This window comes from Bombina bombina, chromosome 10 (assembly GCF_027579735.1).
Source record: "Bombina bombina isolate aBomBom1 chromosome 10, aBomBom1.pri, whole genome shotgun sequence".
Taxonomy (NCBI): Eukaryota; Metazoa; Chordata; class Amphibia; order Anura; family Bombinatoridae; genus Bombina; species Bombina bombina.
This window is the reverse complement of record NC_069508.1, coordinates 48,195,580-48,220,019: the sequence shown is the minus strand read 5'-3', so window position 1 is coordinate 48,220,019 and position 24,440 is coordinate 48,195,580. Positions and strand designations below refer to the sequence as shown.

At 39.0% G+C, this 24,440-nt stretch overlaps 1 protein-coding gene across 3 annotated transcripts in view; it reads right to left on the bottom strand.

The window, feature by feature from the left end:
- TLCD4 (TLC domain containing 4) overlaps nucleotides 1-24,440 on the bottom strand; it is a 97,753-nt gene that overhangs the window by 60,987 nt on the left and 12,326 nt on the right. For 2 of the 3 annotated variants that reach the window (XM_053694050.1, XM_053694051.1), the window contains exons 2-3: nucleotides 13,112-13,272; nucleotides 6,180-6,269 (exon numbers count right to left, since the gene is read on the bottom strand). In XM_053694050.1, coding sequence (XP_053550025.1) covers nucleotides 6,180-6,269; nucleotides 13,112-13,272 — 251 coding nt within the window. The remainder of the gene's footprint in view (nucleotides 1-6,179; nucleotides 6,270-13,111; nucleotides 13,273-24,440) is intronic. The other variant, XM_053694052.1, reaches the window with a different exon arrangement.

The following is a 24,440-nucleotide window of genomic DNA, read 5'->3' as shown; positions in this document are numbered from 1 at the left end:
GTCCCGAGTGGCACTTCTATGATGTGTTTAACCCCTTTGCGAGGGTTAAACACACAGTAGTGTAGGGTCAATAGTCTTAAAATGACATGCTCTAACGAAATGGGCAAGTAATTCAGAGCTTGACAAATCCAGGAGCCTGGGAGCCACTGGCTCCTGGACGTTTACCCCTGACTCTTTATTTTTTGGGTTATTCTCCATATATCTTTATACAAATACTACTGTATGGCTCCTAAATATACTTACTGGCTTCTGAATTTTAAATAAAATGTGTCAATCACCGACATTGTAATTGTTTACTATTATGGTCCTTTAAAAAGGGTCAGCAAACTCAAACTTCTTTTTTTTACATGGATAGAACATACAATTTTAAACAACTTTCCAATTTACTTCTATTATCAAAATTGCTTCATTCTCTTGTTATCCTTTGCTGAAGGAACAGCATTGCACTAATGGCAGCTAGCTGAACAGATCTAGTTAGCCAATCACAGGACACAAATGTGTGCAGTTACCAATTGGCAGCTAGCTCCCGGTAGTGTAGGATATGTGTGTGTTCATTTTCAACAAGGGATACCTAGAGAACAAAGCACATTAGAAAATGGAAGTGAATTTAAAAGTGTCTTAAAATGATATGCTCTATCTGAATTGTGCAAGTTTAAAGTTGACTTTCCTATCCCTTTAAGAATTAGATTCCAACACACATAGGAATAAAAACAATCTCATGGTGAAACTTCTATGTTCAGAGAACGAAGAAAAATTGATAATAGGAGTAAATTAGAAAGTTGCTTAAAATTGCATGCTCTATCTGAATCACTAAAGAAAAAAAATTGGGTTCAGTGTCCCTTTAATATCTTCATTGAGCTGAACCTTAAAAATACTGCTCTTGAGCCACACAATTTTTAAAAGTATCTGCATATAGATAAATGTAGAATAGTCCATAAACGCACAAGATGTTTTATAGGTTTACCATGTTTACCATGTTTTGGCCATAGCAAGTCTTGTAATGTGTTCAAAGGTAAATTACAGTCTATAGAAGCCCTCCTCTTTAAAATAAATGTTAATAAGTAAACTCTTCCGACATGTTTGATTTTCCCGTTAACAAGCCCTTGCTGGTAATGATTAGCTACTAAGTTATGAAAATCAATTTCCATGCTATGAGGAACACAAACATGCCAGGATTTAAAGAGACAAGTAAATAAAAAAAAATTACCTCCATCTCTTGCTATCCTTTGTTGAAACATAGCTTTTATTTTCTATGAAAACATACTGAGGTAGGCTAAGGAGTGCGCATGGCTCTTGAGAACTATATGGCAGCAATGTTTTTAACATTGTTATACATGTTTCCCTGTCTCAATAAGGATCTTTACCTAGATACTGTTTGATTAATAGAACTCCACCCAATCAACTAACAGAAGATTCTGAAATTCTGAAAGGTTGGAGGTGAACAAGAGACAACGCTGAACACTGCTGACACTTTGATATATTCTTTAATAAACTGTTACATTGCTATGATGTAGCAGGCTGTATACTGAGCTATATCATCACATATAGAGGCCGAATTATCAAAGGTCTTGCGGACCTGATCCGACAGTGCGGATCAGGTCATGCGGAGAGCAATACGCTCTCTGTATTCAGCACAAGAGCTGCTGGTGCAATGCCGCCCCCTGCAGACTCGCGGCCAATGGGCTGCCAGCAGGGGGGTGTCAATCTAAGCAGGCGGACAGGGTTATGGAACAGCGTTCTTTAGACTGCTACTTCATAACTGCCGTTTCTGGCGAGTCTAAAGACTCGCCAGAAACACTGGCCCTCAGGCTCCGTTCAGAGCTTGATAAATGGGCCTCTGAATCTTTATTTTCAGATGTTACGTGCCTATAAGTGAGATATAGTTCACATCTGTACATTTATTACATTTTACATACTTTAAAGGAACAGTCTACTCCAGAATTTTTTATTGTTTAAAAAGATAAGTTTTGCATAAGCAACACATTTATATTAATATACTTTTTACCTCTGATTACCTTGTATCTAAGCCTCTGCATACTGCACCTTATTTCAGTTCTTTTGACAGACTTGCATTTTAGCCAAATAAATAACTCTACGGGGGAGGCCACAATGTTATCTATATGTCACACATGAACTAACACCCCCTAGCTATGAAAAACTGTCAAAATAAAATTTAGATAAGAGGCAGCCTTCAACGGCTTAGAAAGTAGCATATGAGCCTTCCTAGGTTTAGCTTTCAACTAAGAATACCAAGAGAAAAAAGCAAGTTTGATGATAAAAGTGAATTGGAAAGTTGTTTAAAATTACATGCCGTATCTGAGTCATGAAAGTTTAATTTTGACTACACTGTCCCTTTAAGTTATCAAAGCGGGTATGATACCATATGCAATGATTATAAGGCTAAAGTGGCAGCTCTTGTACAAGGTGAAACATATTTTATTTCACATTAAAGATTAGAAAAGTATACAGTCATGGCTATCCACAGTGAATTCCTCTGGTTGGGACCAAACATGTTGTAACCATAGACAAATATAATATATGGTTACATTTTTATAAATCTAGATTAAGGGGGGGGGGGAATTGCAATGTGATATGACCCATCATTTTTATGGGCAAAATTACAAGTGGATCGCTAACACTAAAGGTGTTTGCATGCATATTACAAGTTGAAAGTAAACACATTTGCTCAAGCGCAACTAAATTTATCGCATGTCGGGATATCGCAACTACAGAGCTCAGGTTAACTGTTACGCTTGAATAAAAAGTTACACAAAACACGTCAAAAATAAATAACATCTAATATAATATTTTATTGTAATTAAAAAGCTCAGAGTCTCTTTCTCTCTCAGAGTAATTTATTAAGCATGACGTTTCGAGGGGACACTCCACCTTCCTCCTTGGTCTGAGGAAAGGGAGTGCGTCGTGGACTCTCCATATCTTAGGAAAGACATATATACACACACACGTACATATGTATTATATATTTATGTGTGTACATATGTATATAAAGACATATATACACATATGTACACACCTATAGACATATAAGTGCATTGGAGTCCTTTGCAATCAAGTAGCTGAAAACTTGTAAAATCATATTTACGCAATATCCATAATTAATGAAGTGTTTAACAGTGTACTGTAAATATTTCACATTCCAATGTTCTTCACATAGGGGAATATGTTCTAAGTATTTATAAATAGATATTCCTATATGACGAGGTTAGCGCACTTGAGAAAATGCGATCAGGTTTGCACGACTTGTTAGGTGTTTTTTCCACTTTTCATGCTCCATTAAGTCTATTGGAGAATACGTTAACGCAGTCGCAATATTCTAACTTGGGCTTTTTGTTAACAGCAGGTTAGCGCGAGAGCGAAAACATTTTACTTTCAACTTGTAATACGCGTGGTACCAGACGCACGCAAAAAGCTTACATCTAGCTAAGTTAGCGCAAGAGCGATAAATAGCGTTCCACTCATAATCTAGTCCTATGAGAGGTCTCAAACTGCACATATTCTTTTTTTGTATTCCTCTAAACTAGTTTTAGTACTCATAATTTGTCATCAGTCATATGATAGCTAGGTATTACCACGCACTTGAAAGAGGAGACTCTTCCATTTCATATTATGGTGGCGCTCGTAGATGTATGCATTTATTTTTAGTTAAGACACAGTTTCAGCTCCCTCCCCCTTTAGCACTGTAAAGCATGCCTTGTAAAAATAAATCTCTGCTATGATGCTGCTGACTATCCTACATAAATCAACCTAATCAGGGTGTGTGTGACCTTTCTGTGTTACATTAACCATTTGGCGAGCCAGAGAGAGATGAAACATTTCCCTGTGACGCGTTCCAGCCCTGTGTTGCAACCAGGGGGTTGAGATAATGACAGACAGATACATATTTTTTAATGTAAAAAGACTTACTGTATTTTTTAACCCTTGAAATCCCCAATCACTTTAAATAAATAATACAATATACTTGCTATGAAAATGTGTGACCTCACATTTTTTAGCCTTCTAAATTCTGAGCAAATTTGTCAAGCCCTGGTTTATAGATGGACAATTATTACAAACTGGGTTAGAATGTGCTTTCCAACAAAATATACCTCTTCTCCACAGCTGGTTAGAATTGTAAGCCATATCTGAATTATGAGAGTTTAATTTTGAGTAGACTGACCCTTTAACAACCAAGGACGTACAGGGTATGTCCTACAAAAAGTGGTCACTTAATGACAAAGGACGTACCCTGTATATCCTCGGGTTTCAAGCGGTGGAAGTGACCGTGAAGGTATTGCAGTGATGCTTCAATAATGAGGGATCATTGCAATACCTGTTTTTACCCACCGATGCAGAAAAAGCCACTCTGTGGCCCTCTCTACATCAGCCAGCGATGGTGCCGATCGTTGTTGGGTGGGAGCCATACCAGGGAGATGGCCCATCGCTGGATTAGTTCCGGCCGCTGTCCCGGGAGTGCTCAGAGGTAGGCGGAAGCGCGCACGGTACAGTGCACAGTGCCTAAGGGAAGGAGGGAGAAGAAAGGAGTAATAATTTTTGGGAAAGGGATCTGGGAGGGGGATAGAATATAGAGGGGGGGTAGCTACACTATGTAAAAATGGGGTTATAATAAATTTAAAAAAAAAAAAAAAAAGAAAAAAAAAGGAGCAAATTTGATTAAAAAAAAAACTGGGTACTGTCACACAGCTGCCAGTATTTAAGATGCTGGTGACAATTGTGCGGTGGGGAGGGAAGAGAGCTGTTTGAGAGGGGTCAGGTAAGGATCAGGGGGTGGGCGGCTGATCTACACTAAAGCTAAAATTAACCCTACAAGCTACCTAATTAACCCCTTCACTGCTGGGCATAATACACTTGTGGTGCGCAGCTGCATTTTGCGGCCTTCTAATTACCAAAAAGTAATACAAAAGCCATAACTGTCTGCTATTTCTGAACATAGGGGATCCCAGAGAAGCATTTACAATCATTTGTAAATAATTTCAGTGAGAAACCTAAAGTTATTGAAGAATTTTATGATTTTTTTTTTTTTTATTTGATCGCATTTGGTGGTGAAATGGAGGCATGGAATATACCAAAATGGGCCTAGATCAATACTTTGGGTTGTCTACTAAATAATATTTTGATTCTCTCTCTCTCTCTCTATTGCTTATTTTTTTTTGGGAGGGGGGTTTTGGAAATAGCAAAGTGCTACTTGTACTTATTGCCGTATAACTTGCAAAACAAGCAAAGAACATATAAACATGGGTATTTTTAACTCGGGACAAAATTTAGAAACTATTTAGCATAGGTGTTTTTTGGTGGTTGTAGATGTGTAATTTGGGGGTCAAAGTTAGAAAAAGTGGGGGTTTTCAATTTTTTTCATCATATTTTATAATTTTTTTATAGTAAATTATAAGATATGACGAAAATAATGGTATCTTTAGAAAGTCCATTTAATGGCGAGAAAAACGGTATATAATATGTGTGGGTACAGTAAATGAGTAAGAGGAAAATTACAGCTAAACACAAACACAGCAGAAATGTAAAAATAGCCCTGGTCCCTAATGGTAAGAAAATTGAAAAATGGTCTGGTCACTAAGGGGTTAAAGGGACAGTCTAGTCAAAACTAAACTTTCATGATTCACATTGGGCATGCAATTTTAAACAACTTTCTAAATTACTTTAATTATCAAATGTGCTTTGTTCTCTTGTATTCTTTGCTAAACATAGGTAGGCTCATATGCTAATTCCTAAGCCCTTGAAGGCGGCTTCTTATCTCAGTGCATTTTGACAGTTTTTCACAGCTAGACAGCACTAGTTCATGTGTCAAATAGATAACATATTTGCTCACTCCCGCTGAGTTATTTATGAGTCAGCACTTACTGGCTAAAATGCAAGTTTGTAAAAAGCACTGAGATAAGGGAGCAGTCTGTATAGGCTTAGGTACAAGGTAATCACAGAGGTAAAACGTGTATTATGTGTTGGTTATGCAAAACTGGCGAATGGGTAATAAAGGGATTTTCTATATTTTTTAAACAACAATTCTGGAGTATACTCTATTTAAGGTTATCCTTGCAATTTCTGTTTTTTATTTGTCTCAAGTAGTAAAACATTTTCAGTATCATACTGAGAGCAAAACAAAAATAAAATACTACCCAAAAATAGCCAAGATTGTCTCTGTCACTTACCAAACTGGATCTGCATTAACAGCATCGTCATACACTAAAATAAACAAACAGAAACAGCCAACCACCAAAGCATGGAATGTGGATACTGTCCTGAAGATAAAAAAGAAGAAAGAAAATATTTACAAAAAGCATTTTACAGTTTTCAATGAATGTTGCAAGACAATATTGCATGTTGGAAGAAGCAGAGAAAGTATGGTCTATATTTCTTCATTTCGGTATGGCCCATGACTCAATAAAAAGACAATTAACCCTTTCACGCAGTTAGGGTGTTCTATGCCGTCCTAACAGTGCTGAGATTTAACACTGAAGAACGGCATGGAACTTCCTACCTTATATGGTGTCCTGCATCTTCCCCCCCTTTTGATGGACGGAAGATCGGACTGGGGTGTACCTAGCAACGTAGGCAGTCCCCCATGATCTAATCCTGGACTTGAAATCATGTGAGCGCATCGACAATCGTGCAATTCCGTTTTTGCAGCAAGGGTTTATAACGGAACTTTGTTCCGATGTTAATCACTTGTGCCGGGCATGAAGGGGTTAAAAGGACATTGCTAAGTGCATTATTGATTTATTTTGTCTACTATTACTGTAATTTACCTTTAAAATTGAGGGGGGTTTAGGGAGGCTGGAGGGGTGCAATATTATTTACTAATCAAAATCCATTTAGTCTAGTAATGACAGCTTTTATTGTTCTGTGCTCAGAGTGTACCTACCAATCAGCACCCTGTAACAAGTCATGTGCATACACTGCCTATCTCTGCGTTTGCATTTTGGTCTCTGCAGATATGCTAGGGCTGTATAGCTCTGGTATATTATTCACTTTCATCTTCCTTTAGCCAAGTTTTGTTTTCTTAAAAGCACATTCTAGAGTAAAAATGAAATGCTCTATTTTGTTAAAGGGACAGTCTACACCAGAATTTTTATTGTTTTAAAAAAGATAGATAATCCCTTTATTACCCATTTCCCAGTTTTGCATAATCAACAGTTATATTAATACACTTTTTACCTCTGTGATTACCTTGTATCTAAGCCTCTGCAAACTGCCCCTTATTTCAGTTATTTTGACAGACATCCATTTTAGCCAATCAGAGCTGACTCACTGGAACTCCACGTGCATGAGCACAGTGTTATCTATATGACACACATGAACTAACACCCTCTAGTGGTGAAAAACTGTCAAAATGCCCAGAGAAAAGAGGCAGCCTTCAAGGGCTTAGAAATTAGCATATGAACCTCCTAGGTTTAACTTTCAACTAACAATACCAAGAGAACAAAGCAAAATTGGTGATAAAAGTAAATTGGAAAATTGTTTAAAATTACTTCTATCTGAATCATGAAAGTTTATTTTGGACTAGACTGTCCCTTTAGAGTTATTTTTAAATCATATTCCTTTTACTTATTGTATAAACGCAGTCAAATCCACAGCCCTTGAATGCCCATTTCCTTTACAGATGAAGATGCAGCCAATGGTTAAAAAGGGACACTAAACCCAATTTTTTTTCTCCCACGATTCAGATAGATCAGCAATTTTAAGCAACTTTCAAATTTACTCCTATTATCAATTTTTCTTCATTCTCTTGCTATCTTTATTTTTAAAGCAGGAATGTAAAAGCTTAGAAGCCGGCAATTTTAGGTTCAGCACCCTGGATAGCGCTTGCTAGAGAGGAAAGAGAAAGAGAAAAAGAAAGAAAATCCCGAGCAGTACTTCTACTCTGTGTTTTTAACTGATTTGTGGGGGTCAAACACATAGTAGTGCAGAGTTACTAGTCTTAAAATTACATGCTCTAACAAATTAGAGCAGACATCCTCAAACATGCCCCTCCAGAGGTTTTGGAAATAAATTTCCCATGATACTCAGCCAGCTGATATGCTGGCTGAGCATCATGGGAAATGTAGTTCTAAAACCTATGGAGGGCCAAGTTTAAAGGGATACTGAACCCAAATGTTTTCTTTCGTGATTCAGATAGAGCAAGCAATTTTAAGCAACTTTCTAATTTACTCCTATTATCAATTTTTCCTTGTTCTCTTGCTATCTTTATTTGAAAACGAAAGTCCAGAACCCTGGACAGCACTTGTTTATTGGTGGATGAATTTATCCAACAATCAGCAAGAACAACCCAGGGTTGTTCATCAAAAATGGGCCGGCATCTAAACTTACATTCTTGCTTTTCAAATAAAAATACAAAGAGAATGAAGAACATTTGATAATAGGAGTAAATTAGAAAGTTGCTTAAAATTGCATGCTCTATCTGAATCACGAAAGAAAACATTTGGGTTCAGTGTCCCTTTAAGGATGTCTGAATTAGAGCATGCCATTTTTTTTACTATTATGGACCTTTAATAAAATGTTTTTTGGGGGGATTCCAAAAAAATACTTCTCAAAATGGCACAAGCTATAAACCAAATAATTTACCAACTTAACTTGTCAAGAGAGTGAATGAAGGCTACTTTAAATTCCCTACAGATGCATTAGATTTCACCTACAGATACCAGTCAGTGTAATTTAATGCTGATCAGCACTTATGCACTGCAGGCATGGGAAGCTAAGCCAAGAAAAAAACTAATTACAAAGCTCCGGAAATGTATGGATAATCTGAGACCCATTCGACATCCCAGATGGTAAAATGGTTTAATGTATTTACTGATCTGGAGATATCTGCTCAATGGTGCTAAGTGCAAGCTTAAAATATCTAAACAGGTAACATTATGTAAGAGACAAGTGGGGAGAAACAAGGGAATAAGGAACAAGAAGGCATGGAGGGAGGTAGAGATGGTTTATAGTTGAGGGGGACTTTTCTGGGTAGATCACAATCTAAGGAACATTAAACACTAAATAAATGCTAGATAAAATGATGTATTCAAAGAAAAGATTAGTCTGAGAATAACTTGTAGATGTATTTTTTTAAGTTCTATTAGCTGTTTAAATATTGACAAAATGAGTCTAAAGTTTTATGGTCTATAAAACAATGGGAGCTGCCATGTTGTAACTTAGGTCACTTTCTCTGCTGTGGCCAATTAGAGACAGTTATAAATAGGTCACTAGAGTGTGCAACCAATGGCTGTGGGGAATATAACAATGTTCTGCACTTCCATTTCTAACAGGAACTGAGAATCTCACAATTTCAGAAAGGAATTACAGGAAAAGGGGACAAAATAAATAAAAGTAAAACTGCAGTTTTTTGGGGTTTTTTATGAGAAAAAGTTTTATATTTATACATTACTATCTCAAAGTGTTAAATGTTCCTTTAATGCCGGTGAAAGAAAAAAAAAAGGGAGAAGAAAAGTGTTATGCATCTTATATGTAGAAAAATGTGGTAATTGAATATAATATGCAAAATATATAAATACCAGTATGACTTTAAAAGACTAAATGTAAATATTAATATTCTAACACAAAAAGGAGCGAATGTGTTGTGTGTAATATTTATTAAATAACAATTATGTCTATTGTATATAGTGCACTTTTATTAACTACTAGTCCTAAAGCCCGTTCACACAGGCCATTTTTTGCAGTACAGCGGTCCCACCCCTTGCTCTCTCTCTCCCCCTCTCTTTTGTGCTCTCTCCCCCTCTCTTTTGCGCTCTCTCTCTTGCGCTCTCTCTCCCCCCCTCTCTTTTGCGCTCTCCCCCCTTCTCTTTTACGCTCTCCCCCCTCTCTTTTACGCTCTCTCAATCGCTCCACCTCTTTTGCTCCCTCTCCCCCCCCCTCTCTTTTGCGCTCTCTCCCCCTCTCTTTTGCGCTCTCTCTCTCTCCCCCTCTCTTTTGCTCTCTCTCCCCCCTCTCTTTTGCTCCCTCTCCCCCCTCTCTTTTGCTCCCGCTCCCCCTCTCTTTTGCTCCCTCTCCCCCCTCTCTTTTTGCTCCCTCTCCCCCCCTCTCTTTTGCGTTCTCTCTTTTGCGCTCTCTCTCTCCCCCTCTCTTTTTTGCTCTCTCTCTTTCCCCCCTCTTTTGCGCTCTCTCTCCCCTCTCTTTTGCGCTCTCTCTCTCCCCCTCTCTTTTGCTCTCTCTCTCTCCACCTCTCTTTTGCCCTCTCTCTCTCCCCCCCTCTCTTTTGCGCTCTCTCTCTCCCCCGCGCTCTCTCTCCTCCTCTCTTTTGCGCTCTCTCTCTCCCCCCCCCTCTCTTTTGCGCTCTCTCTCCTACTTTCTTTTGTGCTCTCTCTCTCTTTCCCCCCTCTCTTTTGCGCCCTCTCTTCCCTCCTCTCTTTTGCGCTCTCTCCTTTTTTTGCTCTCTCTCTCTCCATCCCTCTCTTTTGCTCTCTCTCTCCCCCCTCTCTTTTGCGCTCTCTCTCTCTCCTACTTTCTTTTGTGCTCTCTCTCTCCCCCCTCTCTTTTGCGCTCTCTCTTCCCTCCTCTCTTTTGCGCTCTCTCTCCTTTTTTTGCGCTCTCTCTCTCCACCCCTCTCTTTTGCTCTTTCCTATCTCTTTTTGTCTCTCCCCCTCTTTCTATTTTTCTCCCCTCTCTGTCACGCCAACCGCACCCAGCCACGCCCCCAGTCATGCCCGACCACGCCCATGTCCCGCTACTCCCACTTTTGCCGCAAACAGCATGGATTGTCAGGTAAGGCCAGGTGTATTTGTCCTCGTGCTGTCTCTACTGCGCATGACAGCTTCGGACAAACACACTTGGCCTTTTATTATATAGGATTGTCTCTTGTGGATAAAAAACATTTATAGGGATAGTCTAATTGAAAAATGTTATGTTTTAAAAAGATAGATAATCTCTTTATTCCCCAGTTTTGCATAACCAACAGTTATATTAATATACATTTTACCTCTGTGATTAGCTTGTATCTAAGCCTCTATAGACTCCCTTTATTTCAGTTATTTTGACAGACATATTTTAGCCAATCATTGCTGACTCATAAATAACTCTACAGGAGTGAGCACAAGGTTATATAAATGGCACACATGAACTAGCATTATCTAGCTGTGATAAACTGTCAAAATGCACTGAGATAAGAAGCGTCCTTCAAGGGCTTAGAAATGAGCCCACCTAGGTTTAGCTTTCAACAAAGAATACCAAGAGAACAAAGCACATTTAATGTGGCTACACTATCCCTTTAAGTATAGGTTATTGATAATCAATGTAAACAAAGCCTGCAGAATAAATTACACTCCCAGTGGGGTGTGAGAGAGAAATTGATAAATTTCAGTTTTCTATTGTTCTTTCTAAGTATTGTACAGAGACAGAGCTAAGAAAGGGAAGTATTTGAGTGATAACATAAAGATGTCTGATCTGTCTGCAAGCTTAGTCTATTTTGATGAGTTGTAGTTTCAAAGAACAAATCCAGCTATCTAATTTAAAAAATAAACATAAAAGAGAGAACATTTCCCATGCATTTTATAACCTGCAACTGGTATATACAAGTCATTAGGGTTAACCAGTTTTACAGTACACTGCCCCTTTAAGAGCTTTTTGATTTTTTGCAGAAACACCATTCTGACAGACTAACAGCATAAACAGGATCTTGGTGCAATGCAGCCTCTCTCTAACTCAAGCTAAGCAACAATATATTTATATACATTAGGGTTATTACAATAATCTCAGAATTGATATTGTCAGCTACCACGTAATGTACCAATGATACAGTGAAAACCCGGGATATTTCCATTCAGCATTTAAATTGAATGCGGACACAAACTTTATGTAATGTACAAATGACATAGTGATACCCCTCTAGAATTTATAGGAGTAGTCTCAGGGAAACTGGAACACACGTTATTAGTGCATTTCATTACTGTCTAGATCAGTGCTTGACAAATCTGTTTAAAAAATTAGTAGCCAGTAAGAATATTTAGGAGCCAGGCATATTTTTAGGAGCCAGACAGTTGGATTTCTATATAGATATATGGAGAATAACCCAAAAAACTTAGGAGCCAGGGGTTAAAATTCTAGGAGCCAGTGGCTCCCAGGTTCCTGGGTTTGTCGAGCCCTGGTCTAGATGTATTTATGCAAATAACTTCTTTAAAGGGAGATAGCAGTGAGTAGTACCTGCCTCCATATAACTGCTTCTACTAAACATATTCAAAATAAAAAGGCAGCTGTAGTTTATTTTTACTGCCTAGAACAGAACGGTATGCTCTAACAGAGGCACTGATGCATGCATCTCTGTGCTGATTGGTAGGTACATGGAGCTAACCTACCAATCAGTGCTTAGATAGGCACATGGATTTGCAAAGTGTCTTGCACTCACATACTATTGAATTTCATGAACATTTTTATATTTTGGCGATACCTTTAACCATGAATGCAATCTGCAGAGCAATCTGCACTTACAACTTGTGCCTCGCCACTAGGGCAGAGTCTATAAATTTGCCAGTCTAGATATAGTTATCTATTCCGAAACTCGCAGGAGCAGCACTCATGGAATTCTATTAAAAAAAAAAAGGGCTGTCCCTTCAATTGGCAAAATGTCTCCCATAGAAATAATGAGAGCGCTCTGTTACGTAAAAGTTTGCAATAGAGTACAGAGGAAGACCCCGGAGTATGTTTAAACTATAAAGTGATTGTAAAACTTGAGCATAGTCGCTCAAGTCATAGGAAAGAATTTACAAACTGAATGAGACTTTCATTCATCAAATGAGTAGGATATACTTATCTTCTGATATTTTCACCTTGTAATGATAGAGCGGTAAGCGCCGTTCCTCGGCCCCCATATTCGTCAATTGATTGACAGATGACTCATCTGCAATCCACTAATCATTGATATAAGATAAGGAAGCAAGTTTGTATACACAAAGTGATAATCCCTTTTTACCTGCAAGCTCAACCTATTGTAATAGGCTGTGGTTTCAAAGCACAAAACCCAGCAATTTCATCAACACAAATAAACTTGAAGATGCAATTTCTCATGCATTCTATACTCTGCAGCTGGTATAACAATTTTACAGTATACTATCCCTTCAAGTTATTATATTAATTAAGTTTATTATACCTGGAGTTCCATTCAATCTTTTGCTTTGCACTGAGCTTGCTAAAGCCACCAGTTAATCTTGAGGAGAGCCACGAACTTCCAATATGAAACAAGAGCTGGAACACAGCAAGGCTTGTAGCTGAGATGCAGACAGTCAAGGTGCTGAAGTGAGGCATTGTATCCTAATGAAAAAACATGAAACGTTCATGAAAGATTAGCGAGTACATTAAAGTATGTCCCTGCATTTCATCTAAAGTATTGGTTTTTGCAAATGCTGCATTGTGTATCCTCCTGAATATATTGAACAAGGGCGAGAGACACATTTGTTGAAAATCTAGGAGCCAGAATTTATCACCCCCTGATTTTATTTATACACCACTTAATTCTATATAAAGTAAACTGTTTTCGCTCGAGCGCACACTCTACTTGCGTGCAAACATGATTGCATAGTCTCAAGTGGGCTAACCCAACATGAAAATTTCCTAAATACACACACATATATATATATATTTTTATATTTTTTTTTATTTATAAATACATAGAACATATTCTGCTATGTGCAGAACATTGGAATGTGAAATATTTAAAGTAAATAAGTATTTTAAAAAAACAACAACTTTATTACATATGAATATTGCATAAATATTTTTTTTTTATGTTTTCATCTACTTAACTGCAAAGGGCTCCAATTCGCTTATGTGTTTTCATATATGTTTATATGTGTATGTCTGTAAATACATATACACACACATATGTATACACATTTTCAATTGAAGCGATCGTGTTTACTTTCAACTTGTAATATGAGCAAAAAACCTGATGCCCACAAACAGCCACGATAAACCCCTTTTCGCTTGTGTGCGACAGTTTGCATGTGTGAAACTCGTAATCAAGTCCTTTATGTACATTTAACAGTTCTAGAAAGTTTAGTCTAAGGTAAATGAAAGTAAATATTTACCTTGCCCTGACACATCAAGTTGTAGTATTTCATCATAGATATTGTTTTCTAAAAATGCTGAATTGTGTATCACCCTGTATACATTTACATTTTGCTGTATACTTTGCCAGCACATTTGACTGAGTAATCGATTCTAAATTGTGCCGACTTGAGTGTTTTGGGCAAGATACAAGGTTATCAAGTGATACAGAAATAACTCTGAAAAAATTGAAAACATTCACAGTACGTCGGATACTGAGATGATACTTATGGCTAATAAATATTAAAGAGGCAGGGACAGTCTACACCTTAGTCTTCTTAAAAAGTCTTACTTTAGATTAAAGTGACATAATACTCATATGCTAAATCACTTGAAACTGATGCAGTATAACTGTAAAAAGCTGACAGGAAAATATCACCTGAGCATCTCTATGTAAAAAAGGAAGATATTTTACCTCACAATTTCCTTAGCTCACCAGTTAGTGCTGAATAAACAAAAAAGAAGAAAGAAATGAACTGCAGCCAATCAGCATCAACAGTGCTGAGGTCATGAACTCTTTTACTGTGATCTCACGAGATTTCACAGTAAACTTCCTTAAACTGAATAGGGAAATAACATGTGTGCACGAGGCTCACTCCCTTGCCTGTCCCGGGACAGACATACTGATTTGCTGCTTAAAGTCCTTTGCAGTGGGTTTTGAATACTTAGGACATTTTGAGGTAAAATATCTTTCTTTTTTACATAGAGATGTTCAGGTGATATTTTCTAGTCAGCTTTTTACAGCTATGCTGCATCACTTTTAAGTGTTTCAGCATCTGGGTATCATGGCCCTTTAAGCTGCAAATAACCTCCTGCACCTTTTGTATATCATGCAGCAGTAATGGTAAAAGTTTTTTTTTTAAAAAGTAATAGTGTCTCTGGGCACTTTGAAATGACTGTCAAGCTCCGCCCACTGATATCATCACTGGGCGGGCTGCATATGGCGTCTAATCACAAAAAGCTCATTAGCTGGATTCAATAGACTGTCAATGCTATTCAGTAGAGTGCCTAGATGCAGCCCAGATTGTGATGTCATTAATGGGCGGAGCTTGGCAGCCATTTCAAAGTGGCCAGAAACAATATTCATTTTAAAATAAAGTTTTTACCGCTCCTGCTGCATAATATAGAAAGAGGAGCAGGAGGCTATTTGAAGCTTAATCGAAGGTAAGACTTTAAGATGACTAAGGTGTAGACTGTCCCTTTAAAACTGTGATGATTTCTTTTTTTCTGAAAACTTTGCATCATTTTGCAATCCAAGGATATAAGCCCTTGGAAAGCCGTCTGATAGGTTTTTATTCTCTTCTGTAGCCAATTAAAGAACAACTATAAATCAGTTCCTATACTGATCAATCACCAGTAGGTAGGTCAGTGTTCTGAAATCTGTAGGATGCATTATATCACAGTGGGAGGAAAAAGCTAACTCAGTAAAATGAAAGGAATTGCTGGCAAAATAAAAACACAGATTTATATTGCAATATTTTTTTTTTACTACTCATATTTACACATTTTATCAGGAATTTTAATGTACTGTCCATATAATGATTAATAGTGAACATATTCTGCATGTCGCTAACATAAAATGTTATGGAATGGCCAACTGAAGCTTTTTTTATTATTATAAAATGTAACTGTATTCCTGTATTGTGTATCATATACAAAAAGACATAACCCCCCCCCCAAAAAAAATTATTTCATGATTCCGATAGAACATACAATTTTAAACAACTTTCCAATTTACATTTAGCCACCAATCAGCAAGCGCTACCCAGGTGCTGAACCAAAAATGTTCCGGCTCCTAAGCTTAAATTCCTGCTTTTAAAATATGTTTAAAATGTAAGAGCTACTACAAATATTTAGGAGCCAGATAGTAGTATTGTATATAGTTATAATGGGAATAACTCTAAAAGCTCTGGGGTAAAATTCTAGGAGCTAGTGTTCTAAAGCAGGGTTCTTCAAACCAAGGGTCGGAAACCCATTACTGGGTCACAACACCATGTGTACTGGGTCACGACTTGTGTGTGTGTTGTAAGAGTGTGTGTGGTGTATTGTATGAGATTGTGTGTGTGTGCTGTGCGTGCGTTGTGTTGTGTAAAAGAGTAAAATTTGTTAGGGGAAAAAAAAAAAAATCAACTTCTTACTTAAAATCAAAGTGTCCTTTAATTTCCCTGCCCCATAGCTGCATCATGTGACAGCCAGTAGCCAATCACAGACTCATATACGTGCATACTGAACTATTTGCACATGCTCAGCAGGAGTTGTTGCCTCAGAAAGTGTGCACATAAAAATACCGCACAGATTGATAATGGAAGCTAACTGCAAACCTTTTTTTTTCCTCTTGCTTTTAATTGCATGTTCCTTGTTCCAACTTTAAACACGCAGCAGTAAATATACTGAATTAATAAACAGCATCTGCATTATAAATTATGCAGCCTCTGCTTCCCAGTTTTGAAATACCTATAACATCTGCTAATGGGAATGAAAACAAAGTCAGTCTTGTTTCCATTCTGATGCTTACTTAACAGATTAAAGTTATACTTCAGAGAGGCGATTACCTGCTTTATTCCAATCCACTAGGACAGAAGGTAAAGTAATGAAGGAACAGTCTACACCAGGGGTTGACAAATTTGTTTAAAATTTAGGAGCCAGTAAGAATATTTAGTAGCCAGGCATTTTTTTAGGAGCCACACAGTGGTATTTGTAAATAGCTCTATGGGAGAATAACCTAAAAAGGTTAGAAGCCAGTGGTTTGTCAAGCCTTGGTCTACACCAACATCTTTATAGTTTAAAAAGATAGATAATCCCTTCATTACCAACACAGTTATATTAATATACTTTTTACATATGTGATTACCTTGTTTCTAAGCCTCTGCAGACTGCCCCATTATCTCAGTACTTTTGACAGACTTGCAGTTTAGCCAATCAGTGCTCATTCTGTAAATTCATGTGCATGAGCTCAATGTTATCTATAAAGCACACATGAACTAGGGCTTTCTAGCTGTGAAAAACTGTCAAAATGCACTAAGAGGCAGCCTTCAAAGGCTTAGACATTTGCATATGAGCCTACCTAGGTTTAGCTTTCAACAAAGAATACCAAGAGAAAAAAGCTAATTTTTATTTTATAATTTGCGTCATTCTCTTGATATGTTTTGCTGAAAAGCATATCTAGATTGGCTCAGTAGCTGCTGATTGGTGGCTGCACATAGATGCCTTGTGTGATTGGCTCATCCATGTGCATTGCTATTTCTTTAACAAAAGATATCTAATGAATGAAGCAAATTAGATAATAGAAGTAAATTGGGATGTTGTTTAAAAATGTATTATTTACCTGAATCATGAAAGAAACATTTGGGGTTTAGTGTCCCTTTTAATTTTGACAAGACTGTCCCTTTAACACCTTGTTTGCTATATTTAATATGTAGCAGTGTTAGACCACCATGTTTGAACTAGTTTTCTATTTAACTCTGTTTGTGTAAACAAGGCTGTGTGGAAACTGTTTTTAGATAACGCTATGTTCCATACAGCCTTGTTTGGACAGTCTCTTATTGCCTATTTTTATCTGACCCCAAGGACAAGATGCGAATGGACAGGAGTCACAGATTGCATTCAATCACAGAATACGGGGTGCATTTGTTTCCCATATTTACTACTGCACAAGTGAACATTCATGCAATACTGTCCCACTACCCTCACACAACGAATTGCGTGAGAGTAGTGTTAGTCAATCATCCTGGTCGAATGAACCTCAGGGTGAGTTCATCTGCCAACTCCAAGTTGGCGAGAGGGTTTATAAAGAAGTGGTTTAAACCGCTGCTTCATAGATATATCAGTTACAGGATCAAATGAGCGACCCTGCAACCGATCAGGGCATTCGCCTCATGATAAATCTTGCCCTAAGTGTCATCAAGCAAGAATGATAGATAAGGGGAAAACCTAAGTTTAAACATGGTGGCGCCCACAAATTTATAGAGATTAAAGGGGGCAAAATAAATAAAGAATGTATATTGCAAAGTTGCTGTTTTTGTTTTTTTAAACTACACATAATTAAACATTATACTGTTACAAATTCAATAGCATACGGTTACTCTGAATTAGCAGATGATTGGTGGATATACACATATGCCTCTTGTCTTTGGATCACTGGATGTGTTCAGCTAGCTCCAAGAGCTGCTTTGGACTGACTTCAACTATGCGTTTAATCCATTAAACACAGTTATATACAAGCAGTAGGGCAATAAAAATGTAACATTTTAGAGATTTTTCTTTTTACAATTTTATATCTCTTTAACCCTTTCCCGCGGTTATGCCGTTGTATTCCGTCACAATGGCACTGGGCTTTAAAGCCGTTATGACGGAATACAACGTCATAGTCCAACGGCTGTCCTGAAGCCTACTGCGCTTGCAGGATTTGATCGCAGTCTGGAGGGCGTTCCTAGCGTCATAGGGACGCCCCCCAGACCCGATCCCATAATTGAAATCTCGCGATCGTGCAAACAGTTGTTCCGATGTAGACACTTTAACCCAGTCACGAAAGGGTTAAAGTAAAGGTAAGCTTTGATGAATGAAAGCCTGGTTTTTAAAAATACTATTAAAAACAGGGGCACTTTCATTCATCAAAGTTTAGAAAGCAGCCGTTTTGTTTAAAAAGCAAATTATCTTTCTTCTCTTCACAGTCTGAGCAGCTTCCCCCGCACAGAGATCCTCTCTTCACAGGTCAGCAATGACTAATCCTGCTTCCTCCTCCAATCACGGCATGACCTCAGGCAATGATTCCCCTCGTGATTGGAGGAAGCCGGATTAGTCATTGCTGGCGTGCGAAGAGAGGATCTCTGGGTGGGGGAAGCTGCTCCGGCTGTGAAGAGGAGAGAGAGAGGTACGTTTTTAAACTTTGATGAATGAAAGTGCTTCTGTTTTTAATAGTATTTTTAAAAACCGGGCTCATTTATCAAAGTTTACCTTCACTTTAAGCAGGTTAGGGTCACAATCTTATTACTCAGTAGCAAACTAAGAGTCTCTGCACTGTCATTGTGCTTACAGACCTCTTGTAAACAAGCAGCAGCATAACAGTATGTGCAAAATATAGCCCATATCATTCATTTTTAAAGAAACTTAACCCCAGAAAGACACTTCAATTGTGCAACACCGTTGCTCACACGTCAGGCTCTATAATGTTGTTACAAAACTGTTCTGCAGTGATCTTCTATAAGCCCCCAGACAAAAAGTTAAAAGGAACAGTCAAGTACAAAAAAAAAAAAAAAAAAAAAACACTTTCATGTTTCAAATAGGGCATGTAATTTTAAACAACTTTCCAATTTACTTTTATCACCAATTTTGCTTAGTTCTTAGTTGAATTCTTAGTTGGTATTCTTAGTTGAAAGCAGAAATCTAGGAGGTTCATATGCTAATTTCTTAGACCTTGATGACCGCCTCTAATCTGAATTCATTTTGACAGTTTTTCACCACTAGAGGGTGTTAGTTCATGTGTTTCATATAGATAACATTGAGCTCATGCACGTAAAATTACCTAGGAGTGAGCACTGATTGGCTAAAATGCAAGTCTGTCAAAAGAACTGAAACAAGGGGGCAGTTTGCAGAGGCTTAGATACAAGGTAATTACCGAGGTAAAACGTGTATTATTATAACTGTGTTGGTTATGCAAAACTGGGGAATAGGTAATAAAGGAACTATCTATATTTTTAAACACAAATTCTGGTGTTGACTGTCCCTTTACAAGGATATTTACCAACTTTTCTTTCTTACATTAAAAAAATAAAAATGATAGTTTAAAGGGACATTAAAAGGGACAGTATTCTCCGAAATGTAAACCTCAAATTTACATTTGCATGATGTATTAAACATAAGTTTCATTTATCACATTGTAAATAAGTTTTTTTGTAACTATTAATTTGATCACAATTTGAACCCCCCCCCTTGTATATTAACAGTCCATCTACCGATCCGCCGCATTTTATTCACTATTTTCACAAATTTGCCATCCACCTATAGTAAAATTATCTGTCGCGCTATGGATAAGATATGTGAACGGGCGCGCTCAATTAGTTTATTATTTACTAAGGTATGCGCAACTTCCGACATTCACGTGACGCGATCGATGCTTAGAACATCGGATATAAACAGAGAATGCTCCTTTGCACATAGCTACAACATTAACGCATGCGCAATTGTAATTACATACAAAGCGCTCTGTAAAGACATACGCGTGAGTGAGCTTCAGTGGGAGGAAATGTAGGCGTTACAAAATTTGCATGTGGGAAGAGCAGAATAGATCTAGACCGCCCATATTAGAGATGACATTGAGGGGTTGGAGAACGAACGGCCATTAAATGTAAGATCAAATAAAAACATAATTTATGCTTACCTGATAAATTTATTTCTCTTGTAGTGTATCCAGTCCACGGATCATCCATTACTTATGGGATATTCTCCTTCCCAACAGGAAGTTGCAAGAGGATCACCCACAGCAGAGCTGCTATATAGCTCCTCCCCTCACTGCCATATCCAGTCATTCAACCGAAACAAGACGAGAAAGGAGAAACCATAGGGTGCAGTGGTGACTGTAGTTTAATTAAAATTTAGACCTGCCTTAAAAAAGGACAGGGCGGGCCGTGGACAAGATACACTACAAGAGAAATACATTTATCAGGTAAGCATAAATTATGTTTTCTCTTGTTAAGTGTATCCAGTCCACGGATCATCCATTACTTATGGGATACCAATACCAAAGCTAAAGTACACGGATGATGGGAGGGACAAGGCAGGATTAAACGGAAGGAACCACTGCCTGAAGAACCTGTCTCCCAAAAACAGCCTCCAAAGAAGCAAAAGTATCAAATTTGTAAAATTTTGAAAAGGTGTGAAGCGAAGACCAAGTCTCAGCCTTGCAAATCTGTTCAACAGAGGCCTCATTTTTAAAGGCCCAGGTGGAAGCCACAGCTCTAGTAGAATGAGCTGTAATCCTTTCAGGGGGCTGCTGTCCAGCAGTCTCATAGGCTAAGCGAATTATGCTCTGAAGCCAAAAGGAAAGAGAGGTTGCCGAAGCTTTTTGACCTCTCCTCTGTCCAGAGTAAACGACAAACAGGGAAGATGTTTGACGAAAATCTTTAGTAGCTTGTAAGTAAAACTTCAAGGCACGGACTACGTCCAGATTATATAAGAGACGTTCCTTCTTTGAAGAAGGATTAGGACACAATGATGGAACAACAATCTCTTGATTGATATTTTTGTTAGAAACCACCTTAGGTAAAAACCCAGGTTTGGTACGCAGAACTACCTTATCTGCATGAAAAATCAGATAAGGAGAATCACATTGTAAGGCAGATAGCTCAGAGACTCTTCGAGCCGAGGAAATAGCCATCAAAAACAGAACTTTCCAAGATAAAAGTTTAATATCAATGGAATGAAGGGGTTCAAACGGAACTCCTTGAAGAACTTTAAGAACCAAGTTTAAGCTCCACGGAGGGAGCAACAGTTTTAAACACAGGCTTAATTCTAACCAAAGCCCTGGACGTCTGGAACCTCTGCCAGACGCTTGTGCAAAAGAATAGACAGAGCTAAAATCTGTCCTTTTAAAGAACTAGCTGATAATCCTTTGTCCAAAACCCTCTTGGAGAAAGGACAATATCCTATGAATCCTAACCTTACTCCATGAGTAATTCTTGGATTCACACCAATAAAAGATATTTACGCCATATCTTATGGTAGATTTTCCTGGTGACAGGCTTTCGTGCCTGTATTAAAAGGTATCAATGACTGACTCGGAGAAGCCACGCCTTGATAGGCTCAAGCATTCTATCTCCATGCAGTCAGTCTCAGAGAAATTAGATTTGGATGATTGAAAGGACCTTGTATTAGAAGGTCCTGCCTCAGAGGCAGAGTCCATGGTGGAAAGGATGACATGTCCACTAGGTCTGCATACCAGGTCCTGCGTGGCCACGCAGGCGCTATCAGAATCACTGATGCTCTCTCTTGCTTGATTTTGGCAATCAATCGATGGGAGCAGAGGAAACTGGTGGAAAACACATAAGCCAGGTTGAAGAACCAAGGCGCTGCTAGAGCATCTATCAGTGCCGCTTCTGGGTCCCTGGACCTGGATCCGTAACAAGGAAGCTTGGCGTTCTGGCGAGACACCATGAGATCCAGTTCTGGTTTGCCCCAACGATGAACCAATTGAGCAAACACCTCCGGATGGAGTTCCCACTCCCCCCGGATGAAAAGTCTGACGACTTAGAAAATCCGCCTCACAGTTCTCTACGCCTGGGATGTGGATCGCTGACAGATGGAAAGAGTGAGACTCTGCCCAGCTAATTATCTTTGAAACTTCTAACATCGCTAGGGAACTCCTGGTTCCCCCTTGATGGTTGATGTAAGACACAGTCGTGATGTTGTCCGACTGAAATCTGATGAACCTCAGGGTTGCTAACTGACGCCAAGCTAGAAGAGCATTGAATATTGCTCTTAACTCCAGAATATTTATTGGGAGGAGTTTCTCCTCCTGAGTCCACGATCCCTGAGCCTTCAGGGAGTTCCAGACTGCGCCCCAACCTAGAAGGCTGGCATCTGTTGTTACAATCATCCAATCTGGCCTGCGAAAGGTCATACCCTTGGACAGATGGACCCGAGATAGCCACCAGAGAAGGGGACAAATCTGAGTAATCCCCATTCCACTGACTTAGCATGCATAATTGCAGCGGTCTGAGATGCAGGCGCGCAAATGGCACTATGTCCATTGCCGCTACCATTAAGCGATTACTTCCATGCACTGAGCCACTGACGGACGTTGGAATGGAATGAAGGACACGGCAAGCATTTAGAAGTTTTGATAACCTGACTCCGTCAGGTAAATTTTCATCTCTACAGAATCTATAAGAGTCCCTAGGAAGGTGACTCTTGTGAGTGGGGATAGAGAACCTCTTTTCCACGTTCACTTTCCACCCATGCGACCTCAGAAATGCCAGAACTATCTCTGTATGAGACTTGGCAATTTGAAAGCTTGACGCCTGTATCAGGATGTCGTCTAGATACGGAGCCACCGCTATGCCTCGCGGTCTTAGAACCGCCAGAAGTGAGCCCAAAACCTTTGTAAAGATTCTCGGGGCTGTGGCCAACCCGAAGGGAAGAGCTACAAATTGGTAATGCCTGTCTAGAAAGGCAAACCTTAGGAACCGATGATGATCTTTGTGAATCGGTATGTGAAGGTAGGCATCCTTTAAGTCCACTGTGGTCATGTACTGACCCTCTTGGATCATGGGTAGGGATGGTCCGAATAGTTTCCATTTTGAATGATGGAACTCGGAGGAATTTGTTTAAGATCTTTAGATCCAAGATTGGTCTGAAGGTTCCCTCTTTCTTGGGAAACCACAAACAGATTTGAATAAAATCCCTGTCCTTGTTCCGTCCGCGGAACTGGATGGATCACTCCCATTACTAGGAGGTCTTGCACACAGCTTAGGAATGCCTCTTTCTTTATCTGGTTTGCTGATAATCTTGAAAGATGAAGTCTCCCTTGTGGAGGAGAAGCTTTGAAGTCCAGAAGATATCCCTGAGATATGATCTCCAACGCCCAGGGATCCTGAACATCTCTTGCCCATGCCTGGGCGAAGAGAGAAAGTCTGCCCCCCACTAGATCCGTTTCCGGATAGGGGGCCGTTCCTTCATGCTGTCTTGGGGGCAGCAGCAGGTTTTTCTGGCCTGCTTGCCCTTGTTCCAGGACTGGTTAGGTTTCCAGGCCTGTCTGGAATGAGCAACAGTTCCCTCTTGTTTTGAAGCGGAGGAAGTTGATGCTGCTCCTGCCTTGAAATTTCGAAAAGGCACGAAAAAGTAGACTGTTTGGCCTTTGATTTGGCCCTGTCCTGAGGAAGAGTATGACCCTTGCCTCCAGTAATATCAGCAATAATTTCCTTCAAGCCAGGCCCCGAATAAGGTCTGCCCCCTTGAAAGGAATGTTGAGTAACAGACTTTGAAGTCACGTCAGCTGACCAGGATTTAAGCCATAGTGCCCTACGCGCCTGGATGGCGAATCCGGAATTCTTAGCCGTTAGTTTTAGTCAAATGAACAAATGGCATCAGAAACAAATGAGTTAGCTAGCTTAAGCGTTCTAAGCTTGTCAATAATTTCCTCCAATGGAGCTGTATGGATGGCCTCTTCCAGGACCTCAAACCAGAATGCCGCCGCAGCAGTGACAGGCGCAATGCATGCAAGGGGCTGCAAAATAAAACCTTGTTGAATAAACATTTTCTTAAGGTAACCCTCTAATTTTTTATCCATTGGATCTGAAAAGCACAACTGTCCTCAACCGGGATAGTGGTACGCTTTGCTAAAGTAGAAACTGCTCCCTCCACCTTAGGAGGACCGTCTG